General features: G+C 36.9%; 1 protein-coding gene across 5 annotated transcripts in view; it reads right to left on the reverse strand.

The window, feature by feature from the left end:
- The window catches only part of TMCC1 (transmembrane and coiled-coil domain family 1), a 253,470-nt gene that overhangs the window by 128,292 nt on the left and 105,197 nt on the right, over positions 1-19,981 (reverse strand). Inside the window, exon 1 of one of the 5 annotated variants that reach the window (XM_013054826.2) lies at positions 261-1,759. The exons of the other annotated variants lie outside the window; for them this stretch is intronic. Coding sequence (XP_012910280.1) covers positions 261-299 — 39 coding nt within the window. The 5' untranslated portion in view covers positions 300-1,759. Of the gene's footprint in view, positions 1-260; positions 1,760-19,981 lie in introns of those variants that run through there. 5 annotated transcript variants of the gene reach the window in all.

Genomic DNA, 19,981 nt, shown 5'->3' on the forward strand with positions numbered 1-19,981 from the left:
AGCAAACTATAACTTTCTCCAAATTCACAGATGACAGCTTTGGTCTTAGGGGAACAAAATCTGTAGTTGCCAGTGCAGTCAGCCTGAAACCTTTGTGTCTGTCAGAGGAAAGAACAAAAGGCAGCGCTTCCTCTCCCAGCCCCTCCTTAGCTCTGGAGGAAGGCAGGCTTGACAGTACAGTTCTAGAGAGAAAGGAAACCATGCCGAATCTAGTGAGAGTTTCCCCTAAACAAACACACAAAGCTACCCAAGCTACCCACCTTGGATAGCTGCCTCCTGAGGCTAAAGCGTTGAACCATGGTCACCCTGAGTAATCTTCAGACAAAGCAATCCACGAAGGGAAGGGTTTTGTTTGGTTTTGTTTTTAAAAAACAGCTTCTTGGAAAAGTCGGTGGCAAAACATTTTGAAGACTATCACAGAGGTCCAAAGAATGTCCCTGGGAGTCTTAGCAAACTTGGAACCACTTCATTGTTCCATCGGGAGATACTGCAAAGCCTACGTCCGAGAGGGCGGGCAGACCGCGGCAGGGAGGGGCAGAATCCTGGAGCTGCTTCGCCCAGTGCCAAGCTCGGTTAGCACTTCCTGTGAGTCAGCCGAGAGGGGTCCAGAGTGAAGGACCACCCCTTCTCTTTCCACCAAATCCTCAGCCTAGGATGCCGCTCTGGTGCCACCTGAGACTCCGGGGCCAAACCTGATATTCTGGTCTGTGTGGGGCGAGGAGTGGCGCACTGGGGTTAGAAAGCATCAGCCTCAAGCGGAAACCTGGCAACTGCAATTCTTCCCAGGCTAAAGCCCTCCCAGTGGAGGAGGTCCCCTGCAAAGAGTGACGCCCCCCTTCTCAACCTCCCCCTCAGGTAATCTGCTGGGTTAAATGGTGTGAATAAAAGGAGGTGGCAAAAAGCCCCTGACTGTACCAGCTATGCTCCCAGGAGACTCCTCCCACCTGGGCTCGGCAGCTGTCCGGCTTTGTCTAAGGTAATTGGCCAAGCCTTTCCCCTTATTCACCAGGAGGAGTCCCGCCTCAGGAAGGAATGTCAGGTGCAGAGTGGCATACTTCGAGGGTGACTTCAACTTCGTTACAGGGTGACTTCAACTTCCTTACCAAGTTAAAGAAACTAAGGCTGCCTCCTGAGCTAATTTACTGCTCTCAGAACGATGTAATTTTAAAGTCTACACACATAACAAATGAAAATGACAATCCTGAGGCCAGCTGCAAAGATAAAAAATATTTTACTATCGTTTGCCAGTCTCTTCCTATTTGATTCTGCTGCCAACACCCAAGGCTTCATTTTCCTGAAATTTCCACTCTACATGCTCATCTCTGAATTGTTCATTATTCCTAAATGATTTTAAAAACTGACCAGGGTAGAACTTGTTGGCATATATGAATTTTCCTTGCGCTAGTGATTCTCAATTCCCTGTAAGCATGATTATGTTACATATAGCCTTTGCTGGAATAAACCTACTATGTGAGATCATTGTGTTAGACATTTCACATCTACTATCCTATTGATTTCTTAACACCCCCCCCGAAATATGTATTAATATCCCAATTCTTCAGATAAGTAAAGCAGGAATATTCTAAGACATCAGTATTATCATTAGGAAATCATACAGTGTTACTAACTTTTCTCTTTTTGGTGAGAAAACTGAAAAATGAATTTCAAAAGACAGATCTTTTATACAATGGTTATTCTCAACCATGCCCTTGTCACACACTCCATTTTCCAGTTATCATCCAAATATAGTGCACAATTTTTAAAACTTCATATAATATCACACACATATTTCACAACACCTTAGGAAGCATACAAAAGATTTACCTACGTACCAGATTCGAGTAAGTAACAGGATGCTATAGCTCCAAAAAATAATCACTCTGACCAAAATATATCTATTTTTACATATAAATATATATTATATTTATATATTACATATAAATATATAGAACCCACTTTATATATAAAATATATATTCTATATAAAAATATATATTTATATATTTACATATATACATATATAAAGCCCACTTTATATATATATTTTTGCTTAGTGATTATTTATATATAAATTATATATAATTTATATATCATATTTATATATTTATATATTATATATTCATTTATACATAATATATATTTATATATTATATATTTATATATAATAATTTATATATAAATTTTATTCCAAAAACCTTAAGTGGAGAATGGTTGAACATAATGAAACTATTTGTGAAATTCCAAAGCTAAGAAAACTTTAATCAACAACTATGACTAAAAGTAAAGTTCCCTCATATCTAAGGTTCAGAATACGCAATGTAACCTAATATTTAAACTGACTGAAATTTAAGTCCAAGTGGAAGACAGGCTGACAGAGAACCCGAGTTCTGTGTGTTTTCTGTTTTGTTTTATTTTTAAAAGCTAAGAATACCAGTACTTCCATATTTTTCCTACACAATGAAACTGAATACTCAGAAAATTTCTCCTGGTAATGAAAACCTAATGAGATGCCGGTGTGGAAATACTAAAATTCCTTACAGAAAGACATACTGTTTTTTTTTTTTTAAGATTTTATTTTATTTATTTAAGAGAGAGACAGTGAGAGAGAACAGAGCGAGGAGAAGGTCAGAGGAAGAAGCAGACTCTCCATGGAGCTGGGAGCCTGATGTGGGACTCGATCCCGGAACTCCAGGATCATGACCTGAGCCGAAGGCAGTCGTCCAACCAACTGAGCCACCCAGGCGTCCCACGACATACTGTTTTAAGTATAAACATGAATTGCTTCTGATATAATCAACTGGAATCCCAGATAACTGCTAGACTGCAAAGAATTGCAAGAGTCTTTCTAACCCACCATCCCAAAGAAAGGAAAGAGGAAAAGGAATTAGAAAAAACTGTCAAGTCCACACACCTAGATACACAAAAAATATCAATCATGAATTGAACAGGATATATATATCCTCAAAGTCCCTGATATATATAAAAAGATTCACGGATGAAACAAATAGTGTTTTCATTCTAGGAGGAACTTACTCATTTCTTGCCTATTAATATAAGGATAAACCTCTAATTGTTCAAATGCAACAAGACCTGTTAATAATCATTTCAGTGTATGACTGCAATCCAATCCTTGATGACAAAGAACTGAAAAGATCGTCAATAAATAGCTGTTAAGAGAAAAATTAGAATCTCTGAATATGATCTATTTTGAGGTGTGGGGCAGCAAAGGATGACTGCAGTAGACCAAGATCAAAGTTTACAAAAGAAGAGCTAGAAAGGCAGAAGTGTATAACCTAGAGAAATATCAACAGCTCTGCAATCATTCTTTTATTACTCCAAGACCTGAATAAATAATGTCCTTTCAGTAATCTGTGATTGAAAATCCACAACCCCCTTACTCTATGCAGAAACAGACAGGACCTGTCCACAGGGTTCTTAATCTTTTTTGGATTACACACTCTTTAGGGATCTGTTAAAAGCTATGAACTCAGTCACTGGAGTGATGACATAAAATTTATGAATGGACATACACAGTGTTTTCGACACAATTCCAAATAGTCAATGAATTCCCCTAAAGCTTGTCCAAACACCCCATTTTAAGAAATTGGTTAAGTTCCCTTGGGGTGCCTGCGTGGCTCAATGGTTAAGCACCCAACTCTTGATTTTGGCTCAAGTCATGATCTCAGGGTACTGAGACTGAACCTTGGGTCAGGTTCTGAGTATGGAGCCCACTTGAGATTCTCTCTATCCCTCTCTCTGCCCCTCCCTACTCTCACAAGCTCTCTCTCAAACAAAAACAAAAACAAAAAAACCTCTTGACCCCATCATAACTAAAAAAGAGATGAACATCAATCACTAAGCAATCCTTAGTCAGGTCAGCATGACCTGACCTCTGCTTTCTACCAGAGTTAAGAGTTTTAAGTAGATTTAGGAGCCAGAAAAAAAAGTCTGCCTTTAACATGTTGGCCCCAGCTCCCCTTACATTTTCCTTATTTGTTTGTCAAATAATAATCTACTTCCAAAGCCACAAATAATCTTCAGTAAATGGCATTTTATTTGCTTTAGTTTTTATTATCTTTGTAGAAAAATATTTTACTCTCCTTATTTTATCTATCATATATAACCCTACACTACGAATAAACATTAGTACCAATCTTATTATACATTGTCCTGCATGTGCATAAACCTATGTATGTTTGTTTTAACTAGGACTATACTGCTTTCTGATTTACTTTATCACTTAAAAAGTGCAAAACAGGGAAGCCTAGATGGCACAGTCACTTAAGTAGCCAACTCTTGGTTTCAGCTCAGGTCATGATCTCAGGGTCATGAGATAGGGCCCTGCCTCAGGCTCAGCACTGAGCATGGAGTCTGCTTAGATTCTCTCTCCCTCTCTCTTTGCCCCTCCCCCCATCTCTTTAAAATAAATAAATCTTAAAAAAATGAGGGCTGCTAAAAGGGAGGTGGTGGAGTAAAATAGCATAATTGGGTTATGGACATTAAGGAGGGCACCTGATGTGATGAGCACTGGATGTTACATGCTACCTATAAATTATTGAACACTACATCTGAAACTAATGATGTACTATAAGCTGGCCAACTAAATTTAAAAAAAAATTATTAAAAAAAAAAGTCCAAAGTAACAACAGAAACACACAAATACCTTGAGTAAATATTTATAAAACTTAAATAATCATCCCAATTTAGCTGGTTTTTATATTTGAAACACCTGTCCCTCCCCCCTTTACACCAACTTCATTCTTAAAATTCTATATAAACACATTTTGTTCATTTATTTATTTATTTTTTAAAAGGTTTTATTTATTTATTTGACAGAGAGAGGAGAGATCACAAGTAGGCAGAGAGGCAGGCAGAGAGAGGGGGAAGCAGGCTCACCACCTAGCAGAGAGCCCGATGCGGGGCTCTTGATCCCAGGACCCTGAGACCATGACCTGAGCCGAAAGGCAGAGGCTTAACCCACTGAGCCATCCAGGCGCCCCTGTTTATTTATTTATTAAAGATTTTATTTATTTATTTGACAGAGAGAGATCACAAGCAGGCAGAGAGAGAGGAGAAAGCAGGCTCCCCGCTGAGCAGAGGGCCCGATGTGGGGCTCGATCCCAGGACTCTGAGATCATGACCCGAGCCGAAGGCAGCGGCTTAACCCACTGAGCCACCCAGGCGCCCCATATAAACACATTTTAAAATAAATTGATATTAAAGTTGTATATTACTGAATATCATGCAATACAAACTATGCTTTTATAGAGAAGTAAACTAAGGTTCAAAAAGATTTTTTCAAACTTGCCCCTAAATCACAGAGTTGGTATTAGAGACGGAACTGGAATCCCAAATACAAATTTCACTACATTGCTACTTCCATTACATCATGCTTCCTCTTATTCTTAACAATTTAAAACGCACTAAAAAACAAACGCTACTTAAGATATTCATGCAATAAAGTTTTTCTGAAACTGAATAATTATTCTTTTTTTTTTTAATGTTACCCTTTACACTTTAAGTTGAATGAGTCTCCTCGAATCTTGGCACAACTGAAGAACTCTTACACAGAGTTATATTAAATAAATCATGTTTAAACATCATTGTGGATTTTAACCAGAGTCCTGTAATAACCCAGAAGTAACAGGAGCCAGAAGTAACAGTGCCAGCTAGCTATCAGTCAATAAAACTAAGCCTACGAATTGAATAGGCTTTCATTAAGCAACACGTCATTTCAGAAAGCCCCCTTTCATTCACGCACTAAACAATTATTCATGACACCCTTTACTTTTAAGGAAGTCACAATCTAGTAAGGAAACAAAACTTAAACAATTGTCATTAATATGGCAAGTGCTATAATACCAGGAACAGTAATGACCAAAGGAGTGATGAACTTTTATGGGAAAAAGAAAGTCTTAAATCCGGAGTCTTTAAGGTTGGAGAGGTATTTTGCAAATGGACAAAAAAGGGAAGGGCATTACATAAAGCAGAAAAAATACAAGTTAAGGACACAGAAATGTGATTCTAGTGGTAGGTAAAACTTTGTTTTTCACAGTAAAATGCAATGTGTTTTTAGCCTATAGTGTTCAGAATATTTTTTGTGGAAATATGTTTGTGGAATGGGGCTGTAGGCTGTAACAAAATTCAGTTATTCCTCCTTTCTAAACTGCACATTATTTGCCACTTTTATATAAATGGCCCAAATGGGAAGAGCCCAACATTAATAAATAATAATGTGATAGGTTCTCTCTTTATAGAAGCTATGACTCTTTTAGTTACTGCCTCCCTTTAAAACAAGGAAGAAGGAAATCTACTTTCAAAAAAATTAGTAAATAATGCTGTTAGCTTTGAACTCCTCTGGCAACTAAGGTCCCTTAAATGATAGGAGATTACTATCTTGCAAAAACAAATTTCATTTGGCAATCCCACAACAGGTAACAATACAGATACCACATTTTACCTACATAGAACGGATTAAGTAATTTGTGTAGTTATTTATAAAGGTCCAAGCCACTGTCAATATAACTAACCCTGATGGTAGTACATTTTACTAAGTAGCAAAAAGTTAAAAGATGATAATGATCAAAAAATCTGAATACCTCTTGTATTTAATTCCATAAGTAACTCATTGTGATAGCTGATTTAAAGAACAGTTAAGGGGCGCCTGGGCGGCTCAGTGGGTTGAGCCTCTGCCTTTGGCTCAGGTCACGGTCTCGGGGGTCTTGGGATGGAGCCCCGCATGGGGGGGGGTCTCTGCTCAGCGGGGAGCCTGCTTCCCTCTCCCCCTCTGCCTGCCTCTCTGCCTAGTTGTGCTCTCTCTGTCAAAAATAAAATAAAATAAAGAACAGTCAATCACATCAAATAGCATTTTTATTTTAGTGAACTGGGTATGGCTCTTTCAAATATGCTAAACTAAGGTTGTCCCCTTCTATATCAGCAATATTTTAAGATTTGCATTTATTTCCCCCCAAAAAAACTCATGCCGTGCATCACCTGCAGTAAACACATACATGGAAGAACAAAAGAAGAAAAGATAGAGAAGGGAGAGGAAAAAAGTGTATTATATGAATACCAAGTGGCAAAAAACTAACAAGACTATTATTTACTATGTTGCAAAGAACACTCAGTAAGATTATAAATATAGAATAATTAAACACCACAAAAACAAGTCCTTAAACCAGTTTACAAGGTATTCCAGGTGCTGGTCCCTGCTTTCCCTCTCTAGACATCTCATTCTACTTTAAACTTAATTCCAAATTTCAGCTTAAAGGTCCGTACCTTTTGGAAAGCCTCTTCTATATCAGCCCTCACCAAACCCTTTCTCCACCTTACCAGTTGATTCTTTCTTACAACACTGTACAGTAGTCTCCCCCTCATCTGTGGAGGATTCTTTTAAGACCTCCAGGGGATGACTAAAACTGTGGATAGTATTGCACCCTATATATGCAATGTGTTTTCCTAGACATACTTACTTATGATAAAATTTATAAATTAGGCAGTTAGAAATTAATAATAACCAATAATAAAATATAACATTATAACCATATGCTGTAATTAAAAGTTATATCAATGTGATCTCTTTCAAAATATCTTCTTGTACTGTATTCACCCTTCTTGTGAAGATCTGAGATGATAAAATGCCTACATGAGATGAAGTAAGGTGAATGATGTAGGCATTGTGACATATCATTAAGCTACTACTGGCCTTGGGGCACCTGGGCATCTCAATTGGTTAAGTGTCAGACTCTTGATTTCGGCTCAGGTCATGATCTCAGGGTCATGAGAGCAAGCCACACATCAGGCTCCCTGCTCAGCAAGGAGTCTGCTTGAGGGTCTCTCTCCCTCTGCCCCTCCCCCCAATTGTGCATGCTCCCTCTTTCTCTAAAATAAATAAATCTTTAAAAAAAAAAAGCTACTACTGACCTTCTGACTATACATCAAGAGGATTATCTCCTTCTGGGCTGCAGTAAAAAGCAAAACCATGGTTAAGGGGGACTGCTGTATTGTAATCTGTTCCTCTTCATCCCCTTCATCAAAACATAAGTTTCTTAGGGGCAGGGACCCTAATATGCTCATAGGGGTATTCTGATACCTACTAAGTCCTTAAATATGTATTGAATAAATGGTTTCAAAATATAAGGCAGTGTTCAGTGGCCCTATACAAATTCAAAAGTTTCTAAGACATTCTGGAATTCCTTCTCTCTCCCCTCAACCATCTCCCATACCCCCAAACTCTCTGATCTTTCTGCCTAATTAAATTTTACTTACTCTTCTATTCCATTCTTGTAAGGATTAATTTTATTAACCATTTTTCAATTATTTCCCATTTATGGAATACTTTTTGTGATTTAGTACTTTCCAATAAAAAATTTCCTATGAAAATTCAGAAAATAGAGTAAAATATAAAGAGTAAGAAACTTTGTTCAAAATTGTCACACACAGAAGTAACTACTACCATGTTTTAATGGATTTTCATCTGGGATTCTTCTCATTCTTTAATTATGTAAGTAATGTATGAATGCTTAATAGTTGTAGCCACTATTATCAGTTTATCCTTCTTTTACAATGAACTTCTACTACTTACCTATAAAAGTATGCAGTATTATCTTCAGTTAGCTTGGTTTGTTTCTTAACCCAACTAATATCATAATTACATATTAATTAGAACTTCCTTTGCTATGGTCTGAATGTTTGTGTTCTCCCAAAAGTCGTATGTTGAAATGTTAAAGCCTGATAGTAAGAGGTGGGAACTCTGGGAGGTACTACATTTATCAGGCTTGATTAGTGCTCTTGTAAATGAGATCCCACAGAGCTACCTAGCCCCTTCCAACATGTGAGGACACAACAAAATGTCTACAAACTGGGAGAGGGCCCTCATGCTATGCTGGCACCCTGATCTCAGACTTCCAGCCTCCAGAACTGTGAAAAATAAAATTCTATTGTTTATAAACTATCCAGTCTGGTATTTTGTCATAGTGGCCTAAACAAACTAAGATACCGGCTTTTAAAAATTCAAGAATTTACTCAGAAAAATTTGTCGGGATATACGGATCTCTACTGTTGTTACATAATATTCCATAGTACAGACAGAACAGTTTATTTAGTTTAGTTTTTTATTTAGTTTATTTTTCTTGATGACAATTTAAATTATTTCTCATTTCTGCTAGTAGAAACAACAGTGCCATGCACATACCTACTTTTGGACACATGATATTTCTTTCTCCAGGACAGATACTAAGACATGACCCTACCCATTCAAGGTCCAGCCCGAACTCATTTTCTTCAGAAGACAACCCTGTCCACTTCAGTTCACTGTCATTTCTGCTTTTGTATAACTCATAGTGATAGTTCTTACACTTTGGTATTTGCTATTCAGGTCCTGTACTGTTATTTAGTTTTTTAAGCATTAAGCATAGGATTCTATCTTGTATTTTCTGTATGCTGATTGTATAGTATCTTAAACAGAGCAGACAGTAAGTATTTATGAAATGCCCTGAAAATCTTAAAAGAAACATTAATCTTTCCTTATTCCAATATAAAAGATTATACAAACTCTAACACTGAACTACTACTGCTTTAGATTTCATTTTCTCCATTTGTAGACCTCACAAAGGAGAAAACCAAATGCCTTACTCAAGTCCAAAATGCCTTACTCAAGTCCAAAATCTAACTCCCTTTTAATTTCATGTCTCATGAAGAGAAACATTATCTGGCAGAACTTATACTTCAAAAAAATTGATACTAGGGAGACTTACATCAACAAATTGGCAGACTAGATCTAGGCCTTCCTTCTCCCATAGAGGCACTAAGTTAACAATATATGGACCAAAATACTGCTACAAAAACTCTAGAGAATAGGTGAGAAGCTATTGCGCCCACACATAACATGATGAACAAGACACGGTAACAGTGAAACTTGTGGTGTCTGGTGCACACATTCATGCTACTTCCCCTGCAGAACATAATATGGAACAACCTGAAAGAAACACCCCATCCAAATGTTTCTCCCTCAGAAACACAAACAGAACAGACTAAGTCTGAGGGCTGCCTGAGGGACTGGTTTCTGTCTTGGCTGACTCAAGCACGGAAATGACAAGAATAAGAGTTGAGAATAGGTAAGTAGCACCTTAGAGCTGCATATCTGTAGGCAAATACCAGGGGGGAGCTAAGATCAGAAATGGTTCGAGAAGTTCTAGAACCTCGAGCTAGGCTGATTAGTGAAGATATCCCCACGCAGAAATTTAGTATGCAAAGACTGGTTATTTTTTCAAATGTCCAAATCCCAGCATCCCCACCCCTCAAAAAACAAAAAGAGAAAAAGGAAGCAAACAAACAGGGAAACGTGGTCCAATTAAAGGAACAAAATAAACTCCAGAAACAGGCCTTAAAGACCTATCTGAAGAAACACAGACCTATAAGGTGCCAGACAAAAAAATTTAAAATAAGTCATAAAAATGTTCAATCAGCTAAAAGAGAACACAACTAAAAGAAAACAGGAAAATGATGCATGAACGTAATGAAAGTTACCGACAAAGAGACAGAAACTATACAAAGAAAAATTCTAGAGCCAAAAAGTACAATAACTGGATGGAAAATTTCACTGGAAGGGCTCAAGATCAGAGCTCAACAGGCAGAAGAACCAGTGAACTTGAAGGCAGCTCATTTGAAATCAGAGTCAGAGGAGCAAAAAGAATGAAGAAAAGTAAACAGAGCTAAGGGACTAATGGGAGGGAAACTATCAAGTTGGAAAAAAAAGTATTTTATATATATATATATATATATATATATATATATATAAATGGTCTCTAGTAAAGATTAATACATGGAAAATATAGTAACCTGTACTACTATAAATTTGGTGCATAGAATTTTAATGACAAGAACAAAAAAACATATAAGTCTATGTTAATGGGTATACAATATATAAATATGTAATTTGTGTTCCTGGATGGCTCATTCAATTAAGTGTCTGCCTTGGGCTCAGGTCATGATCCCAGGGTCCTGGGATTGAGCCCTGCATTGGGCTCCTTGCTCAGCAGGGAGTCTGCTTCTTCCCCTACCTGCCAACTCTCCTTGATTGTGCTTGTTCTCTCTCCCTCAAGTAAATAAAATCTTTAAAAAAATATACGTAATTTGTGACATTAATAACATAAAAGGGAGGGTGGAGCTGTGAAGCAGTAGAGCTTATGTGATTTAAATTAATGGTTTAAAAAATGCTATAACTTTAACATGTTTTATGTAATTTCAGTGATAACTAGAAATAAAGTATCTACAGAATATACACTAAAGGAAAAAAGGAGGATATCAAAGCACATCACTAGAGTAGTCCCTCTTTATAAGTTTCAGTTTTTCAAAGTTTCAATTACTGTGGTCAAGTGCAATCTAGAAGATGATCCTCCTTCTGATGTATCCTCAGAAGATCAATAGTAGCTAACTGCTACATCACAATGCCTTTGTCATTCACCTCACTTCATCTCATTGCATTTTATTATCGCACATCAGCCCGAAAAGGAGGATGAATACAATACAGTAGGACACTTTGAGAGAGACCACAGTCACCTAAATTTTATTATCATACATTGCTATAATTGTTCTATTATCGTCATTGTTAATCTCTTACTGTGCCTAATTTACAAATTAATGTTTATCATAAGTATGAATGTATAGGAGAAAACAGTGTATTTTGAGTTCAGTACCATGCACAGTGTCAGGCATCCACCAGGGGTCTTGGAATGTATCCTCCACAGATAAGGGAGTACTAATATACAAAAAATAAACAAAACACAAAGGAAAGCAGTGAAAAAGGAGAGGAGAGACCAAATAACAAAACAATAGTTAAGTCCTTCCCTATTAGTAATTACTTTACATGTAAATGCATCTACACAAAACCTAAATATGGACATACAGAGACGCTTTATTCATAACTGCCCAAACTTAGAGCAACTCAGATGTCCTTCATTAGGTGAATGGGTAAACTGTACTATATTCAAACAATGGTATATTATTCATGATGAAAAGAAATGAGGTACCAAGCCACGAAGACAGAGAGAGAAACCTTAAATCCATATTACTAAGAAAAGAGGACAATCTGAAAAATTACAAATTGTACAATTCCAACCACAGGACATTCTGAAAAAGGCAAAACTATGAAGACAGTAAAAAACAAAAACAAAAACAAAACAAAACAAAAAACTGTGGTGCCCAGGGGCTGGAGGTGGAGGCGAGGGAAGGGATAGACAGGCAGAACACAAGATTTTTAGGGCAGTGAAAATATTGATACTTTAATAGTGGATACATGTCATTATACATTTGTCCAAACTCACCACGTGTACAACACCAAGAATGAACCCTGATGCAAAATATGGGCTTTGGGTGATTTTGATGTGTCAATGTAAGTTCATCAATTGTTACAGATGTAGTGGGGGATGTTAATAATGGAGAAGGCTATGCATGTGTGGGAGTATGGGAACTCTCTGAAATTTGCTATAAACCTGAAACTGCTCTAAAAAAAAAAAAGAAACCTTTTGGGGCACCTGGGTGGCTCAGACAATTAAGTGTCTGCCTTTGGCTCAGGTCATGACTCCCTGCTCAGTGGGGAGCCTGCTTCCCCCTCTCCCTCTGCAGCTCCCCCTGCTTGTGCGCTCTCTCTCTCCCTCCTTCCCTCTGTCAATTAAATTAATAACATCTTTAAAAATAAATAAAAATGAATAAATCTCAAAAGATCTAAATGGACTAAAACCACAGGATCTAACTATATGCTATCTACAAGCAACTCACTTTGGAGTTAAGAACATACATAGGCTGCAAGTGGAAGGATAGAAAAAGTCCATGAAAAGTGTAACCAAAAGAGAGTAGAAATGGTTATACGAATACCAGACAAAATAGACTTCCAATCAAAACTTGTAACAAGAGACAAAGGAGGATATAATGACAAATAGGTCAGATCACCTAAAGAAATCTAACAATTATAAATATTTATGCACCAAACCTCAGAGCTCCTAAATATATAAAGCAAAATGAAAGAACTGAAAGGAAAACTGCCAGCAACACAAGAGATTTCATACTCTTCTTCCAAAAATGGATAGAACAATGAGATAGAAGATCGATAACAGATGACTTTAATAACATTATAAACTAATTAGAATGAAAAAACATAGAACACTTCCACCCAACAACAGCAGAATATACATTCTTCTCAAGTGCACATGAAACATTCTACAAGACAGATCACAGGTTAGGACAACAAGTCTTAACAAACTGAAAAATTTTGAAATCATACAAAGTTATGCTCACAATGGAATGAAATAGAAGGAAAACCGGAAAATCTACAGTTGTATGGAAATTAAACAACACGCTCTTGGCCAACCAATGGGTCAAAGAAGAAGTCACAAGATAAATAAGAAATACCTAGGGACGCCTGGGTGGCTCAGTTGGTTGGACAACTGCTTTCGGCTCAGGTCATGATCCCGGAGTCCCGGGATCGAGTCCCGCATCAGGCTCCCAGCTCCACGAGGAGTCTGCTTCTCCCTCTGACCTTCTCCTCGCTCATGCTCTCTCTCACTGTCTCTCTCTCAAATAAATAAATAAAATCTTAAAAAAAAAAAAAAAGAAATACCTAGAGACAAATGGAAAAGAAAATACAACATATCAAAACTTACTAAGTATAGCAAAAGCAGTGCTAAGAGGAAACACTGCAGCAGTAAATGAGTACATTAAAAAAGAAAGATCTTAACCTAACTGTGCACCTAAAGAAACTAGAAAAACTAAATCCAAAGATGGAAAGAAATAATAAAGATTAGAGCAGTAATAGAGAACAGAACAAAAGAAAAAGATCAATGAAACCAAGAGTTGCCAACAAAGTTAACAAAGCTTTATTTAGCTAGACTATGAGAGAGCATGAGAGCCAGCATGTGGGTGTGTGAGCAGGAGAAAACTAAAATCATAAATGTAAGCAGGGACATTACAATCAAGTCCACATTATAAAAAGAATTATAAGAGAATACCATGAAGAACTGGTAAGCCAACAAAATGGCTAAGAAAAAAAAATGCACAAATTCCTAGAAATACACAATATAACCAAGACTGAATTGTAAAGAAATAGAAAATCTTGAGGCATCTGGGTGGCTCTGTTGATTCAGCATCTGCTTTTAGTTCAGGTCACGATCCCCCCCTGCAATAGGGGGGTCCCTGCTCAGTGGAGAGTCTACTTCTCCCTCTTCCTCTACCCCTCCCCCTCTGCTCATGCTCTGTCTCTCACTTTCAGTCTCTCAAATAAATAAGTAAATCTTAAAAAAAAGAAAAAGAAATAGAAAATATCAACAGATCAGTAACAGGAAAAGAAAATTAATCATTAATCAAAAGGTCTCAAGAAAGTAAAGCTCAGGATCAACCAGATGGCATCGATGGAGAGCATTCCACCAAACCTTAAAAAAAATTACCATAGATCCTCCTAAAACTCTTCAAAAAAGCTTAAAAGGAGAGAACACTTCCAAGTTCATTCTATAAGGTCAGAATAATCCGTTTCCTCAAGCCAGACAAAGACACTACAGAAAAACTACATTACCAATATCAGTAATGAATATCAATGTAAAACTCCTCAAAAAATTAATAGCAAAGTGAATCCAACAGTACATTAAAAGGATTATACACTACAACCAAGTGGGACTTATTCTAGGAATGCAAAGTATTTCAACATATGAAATGTGATTAATGTAATGTAAAATTAATGTGATAATGTAAGAAGGAAAAAAATTACATGATCCTCTAAAATTGATGCAGAAAAAGCACCTGGCAAGACTCAAGACACTTTCATGATAATAACACACAAAAACATACAAAGGATTAGAAGGAAACTACCACAACAGAAAAAAAAAAAAAAAAGCCATTAATGGAAAGCCCACAGCTGACATCATACTCAATGGTGAAAGACTGAAAACTTAAGACCAGAAATAAGGCAAGGATGTCTGCTCTTGCCATCTCTATTCAACATAGTGCTAGAAGTCCTAGCTAGAGCAATTAAGCAAGAAAAATAAATAAAAATGAATAAAAGGCACCCAAATTGGAAAGGGGAAAAAAATTATATCTGTTCACAGATGACATGAATTTATATAGAGAAAACCCTATCGATTTTACACAAAAAGATGTTAACACTAATAAATGAATTCAGCAAAGTTGGAGGACACAATATCCACACAAAAAAAATCAGTTGTGTTTCAACAACTAATAATTAATAATCTGAAGAAATTAAGAAAATAATTCCATTTAAAATAGCATCAAAAAGAATAAAATATTTAAGGGGCACCTGGGTGGCTCAGTCTTGGTCGAGATCCCTGGGTCCTGGGATCGAGCCCCCAGTCGAGCCTGCTTCTCCCTCTCCCACTGCCCCTGCTTGTGTTCCCTCTCTAGCTGTGTCTCTCTCAAATAAATACATAAAATCTTTTTTAAAAAGAATAAAATATTTAAGAATAAGCCTAACCAAAAAGAAAGACCTGTACACTGGAAATTACAAAACACTGGAGAAGGAAATTTGAAAAGACACAGGTAAAAGGAAAGATATCTTATAGTCAAGGATTGGAAGACTTAATATCGTCAAGGTGTCCATACTACTCTAATCAAATTACAGACTCAACAAAGTCCCTACCAGTATCTCTGTGGTGTGGTTTAAAAAGTTTTGTTTTGTTTTTGTTTTTGTTTTGCAGGAACAGAAAAATCTACCCTAAAATTCATATGGAATCTCAGAGGCTTCAGAATAGACAAAACAATTTTGAAAAAGAACATAGAGGACTCATATTTCCCGATTTCAAAGCATTTTACAGGGGTGCCTGGCCGGCTCAGTCAGGATAGCATGTGACTCTTGATCTCAGGGTTATGAGTTCAAGCCCCACACTGGATAGAGAGATTACTTAAAAATAAAATCTAAAAACAAGACAAAACAAAAACCAAAACACTTTACAAAGATGCAGTTATCAGAACAGTACTGGACCGGAATAAAGACAAAGATCAGGGATGCCTGGATTCCTCAGTTGGTTAAGTGTCTGTCTTTGGCTCAGTTCATGATCCCAGAGTCCTGGGATGGAGTCCCCCACCAGGTTCCCTGCTCAGTGGGAAGCCTGCTTCTCTCTCCACCTGCTGCTCCCCCTGCTTGTGTGTATACACACACTCACTCTCCCTCTCTGACAAATAAATAAATAATCTAAAAAAATACCAAAAAACAAAGACCAGTAAGACAGAATAGAGCATACAGAAATAAACCTTCACGTATATGTTCAAATAATTTTTTAACACAGGTGCTAAACCCACTCATTGGAATAAGGAACAGTCTCTTCAACAAATGGTGCTGGGAAAACTAGATGGTCACATGCAAAAGAATGAAATTGGAACTTCATCTTATACCATATAAAATATTTAACTCAAAGGAAACAAGAAGCAGAAAGAGACTAATATAACTTTATTAAACTTAAAGACTTTTGTGTAAAGCAAACATCAGAGCAAAAAAGGAAATCTCCATAATGGGAGAAAATGTTTACGAATCATGTATTTAATAAGGAGTTAATATCCAGCATATGTAAGAACCCTTACAACTCAACAACAAAAAGCAACTTTTTAAAAAGTGGGCAAAGGATTTAAATATTTCTCCAAAGATAATATATAATGGTCAGTGGTCAGTAAGCTAAGAAAAGATCCTCAAAATCACTAATCCTCAAAGAAATGCAAATCAAAACTATAATGAGGTTATCACCTCATACCCATGAGAAGGGTTACTAACAAAACAACAGAATGTAAGTGTTACTAAGTATGTGGAGAAATTGGAACCTTTGTGCATTGTTGACTGGCTCATAAAATAGTAGAACTACACTATCAGTAAAATAATAGAATATGGTATGGCAGCTCCTCAAAATATTAAAAATAGAAATACCATGTAATTCAGCAATCCAATTCTGAGTATATACCCAGAAGAAGTGAAAGCAGGGTCTTGAAGAGGTATTTGCACACCTGTGTTTATAGTGGCACAATTTACAATAGCTAAGAGGTGGAAGCAAACCAAATATCCACAAAAAGATGAAAGATTTTAAATGTGGTTATAAATCAAAGGAATATTATTCAGTCTTTAAAAAGGATATCCTGTCACATGCTACAAAAAAGAGGAACCTTGAAGACTTCACGCTCAGCAATATAAGCCAGTCAGAAAAACACTAAAAATGCATGATTCTACTTTTATGAGATATCTAATCAAATTCAAAGAAACATCAAGTAAAATAGTGGTTACAAGGGGCTGGGGAGAGGCGGTGAAGGGAGAGTTTTATAATGGATACAGAGTTTCAAATCTGCAAGGTGAAAAAGTTCTAGAGATCTGTTTGCCAACAATGTGAATATACTTAATATGTCTAAATGGTACACTTAAAGAAAGTTAAATTGTAAATTTTGTTATGTCTGGTTTACCACAATTTTTTTTTAAAAGGGATACTAATTATATTTCTATTTCTAAGTATGCGCCTTGATTCAGCACTTTTATTTCCTTAAACTCTTCTCTCCTTTTCTTGCATTTAGGGATGTAAATCAACCAACAGATGTCTTTTTCCAGGAAAATGGGTTCTTCTCTAAATAATAAGACATTCTCTCCAGATAGAAATGAAGAGTTTTTACAATAACACATCACTGCAGAGCTTTAAATAGCCAGTACCAACAACAACAAAAAAAGGCTTATTGTCAAGAATCCTTATAAATGAACAGACAACTACTCCTTTCTGGTTTGTTCTTTAGAATACCTTATTACTTATTATCACATGATGTTAAAAAAAAGTCTTCAAAAAGGAATCCGTTTCTTTAGTCTTCATTTACATTTTACTGCTCATAAGCTGGCATTTTTAAAAGAACAATTACATTAAAAATAACTGCAACACTAAATGAAATAATTATAATTCTGAAGTTTTGTTCTCTCAAGTGGTACCCCACACAATTATTTACAATGCCCAGAGCATGTTGAATATGACAGTACCACAGTCAGAGAGACAAAGGAACAACTCTTCCCTCACAGACTAAAGAAACATCTCTAGCAGTAAAAAATGAGAACACTGGTCCATAGAAAAGACCCAAAGACCACACATATGAATGACTGGCAAACTAAGCAACAAAAGAAGGTTGTTCAGGATTATTCTTTCTATTGAGAGAACCACTTTAGCATTATGCAATGTCATTCTTTATCTTTAGTATAAATACTTCTTGCCTTAATATCTAAGTTATCTGATATTAACATAGCTTAATCATCTTTCTTTTGGCTAGTATTTGCATGGTATTATCTTTTCCTGTCTTTAGTTCCGTCTTGCTATTTATTTTAAATTTATCTCATGAGTTCTTTAGTCTTTTCTTCCTGCTTCTTTCCTATTAATCAACTATTTTTAATATTCAATTTTATTTCTTCTATTTGTTATACATTTCTGTATTGGTCTTTTAGTGGTTACCCAGAAAATAATAGTACACATTCCTAACTTGTTATAGTCTACCTTAACCACATTCCAAACAATAAATACAAGTCCTTAACAACAATATGACTCCATTAATTCTCCATCATTTTTGCTATAGTTATTTTATTTCTACAATGTTTTAAACCTCTCAACAGTCATAATTTTAAAGCCCAACTATTGGGGCACCTGGGTGGCTCAGTGGGTTAAGCCGCTGCCTTCGGCTCAGGTCATGATCTCAGGGTCCTGGGATCGAGCCCCGCATCGGGCTCTCTGCTCGGCGGAGAGCCTGCTTCTTCCTCTCTCTCTCTGCCTGCCTCTCTGCCTACTTGTAATCTCTGCCTGTCCAAAAAAAAAAAAAAAAGCTCAACTATTAATTTAAAGAAATATATGCAAATTATATACAAAGTCAACAAAATTAACCAATACTATTCCAGCTATTGATATTTACTGAAATCCTCTACAGATAATACAGCATGGCAGCCAGGTCTTTAGGTAGTGTGTGTTAGTGTTCATATCCACAGGCCTTGTGTACCAAAATGGCACTCCACAGAATTTATAGCCTCTTGGTTCAGTAGTGTGGAATTTCTAGAACATAAAAGAGACTCTGATGCAGCTCTAGAACCTAGAAGTTACACTAAATGTGGACTTCAACTCTCCCCCTTATATAGCATTAGGCTGCCATTTTATTCATCCTTTCCTCCCACTGGAATGTTTCCAAGAATGTTACAGAACAAATTTCTAGGGGAACCTAGGTGGCTCAGTCTCAACCGTCTGCCTTCAGCTCAGGTAATGATTCCCAGGTCCTGGGATGGAGCCCCGAATTGAATCAGGCTCCTTGCTCTCTGCCCCTTCCACTGCTCCTGGTCTCTCCCTCTCTCTCAAATAAATACAAAGGATGCCTGGGTGGCTGAGTTGGTTAAGCAGCTGGCTGTGGTTCAGGTCATGATCCCAGGATCCTGGGATCAAGTCCTGCATTGGGCTCCTTTGCTCAGCGGGGAGCCTGCTTCTCCCTCTGCAGGCTCTGCCTCTGGCTTCCCTTGCTTGTGCTCTCTCTCTCTCTGATAAATAAATAAAATCTTAAACAAACAAAATCTTAAAAAAATTTTTCTACATTAATCAGAAGGGTCTGTTAACTAAACTGCTGAGGTTCTTTAACTCTGTTATGCTGAATTACACAAAATTACCATTTCTTAAGCTCAAACTGCTCAAATTTTGTCAATGTCACATGGTCACAGGGTTCAGTTAAACTTAATCAAGATTTCCTTCACCTGTATCAAGATTTGTAGTTTAATTTCTAAAATCATATTTTATTTAAGAGAGAGAGAATGAGCACAAGCGAGAGGAGGGACAGAGGGAGAGGGAGAAGGAGACTCCCCGCTGAGCAGGAAGCCCAATGAGAGGCTTGATCGCAAGACCCTGAAATCACCTCAGCCAAAGGCAGACGCTTAACTGAGTCACCCAGTTCCCCCTAAAATCGAATTTTAAAAAGATTATTCTGTCAACACTCTAGGCCAATGAAGT

The sequence above is a fragment of the Mustela putorius genome, unplaced genomic scaffold (genome assembly GCF_011764305.1).
Source record: "Mustela putorius furo isolate JIRA1106 unplaced genomic scaffold, ASM1176430v1.1 tig00003850_pilon_pilon_pilon, whole genome shotgun sequence".
Lineage (NCBI taxonomy): Eukaryota > Metazoa > Chordata > Mammalia > Carnivora > Mustelidae > Mustela > Mustela putorius.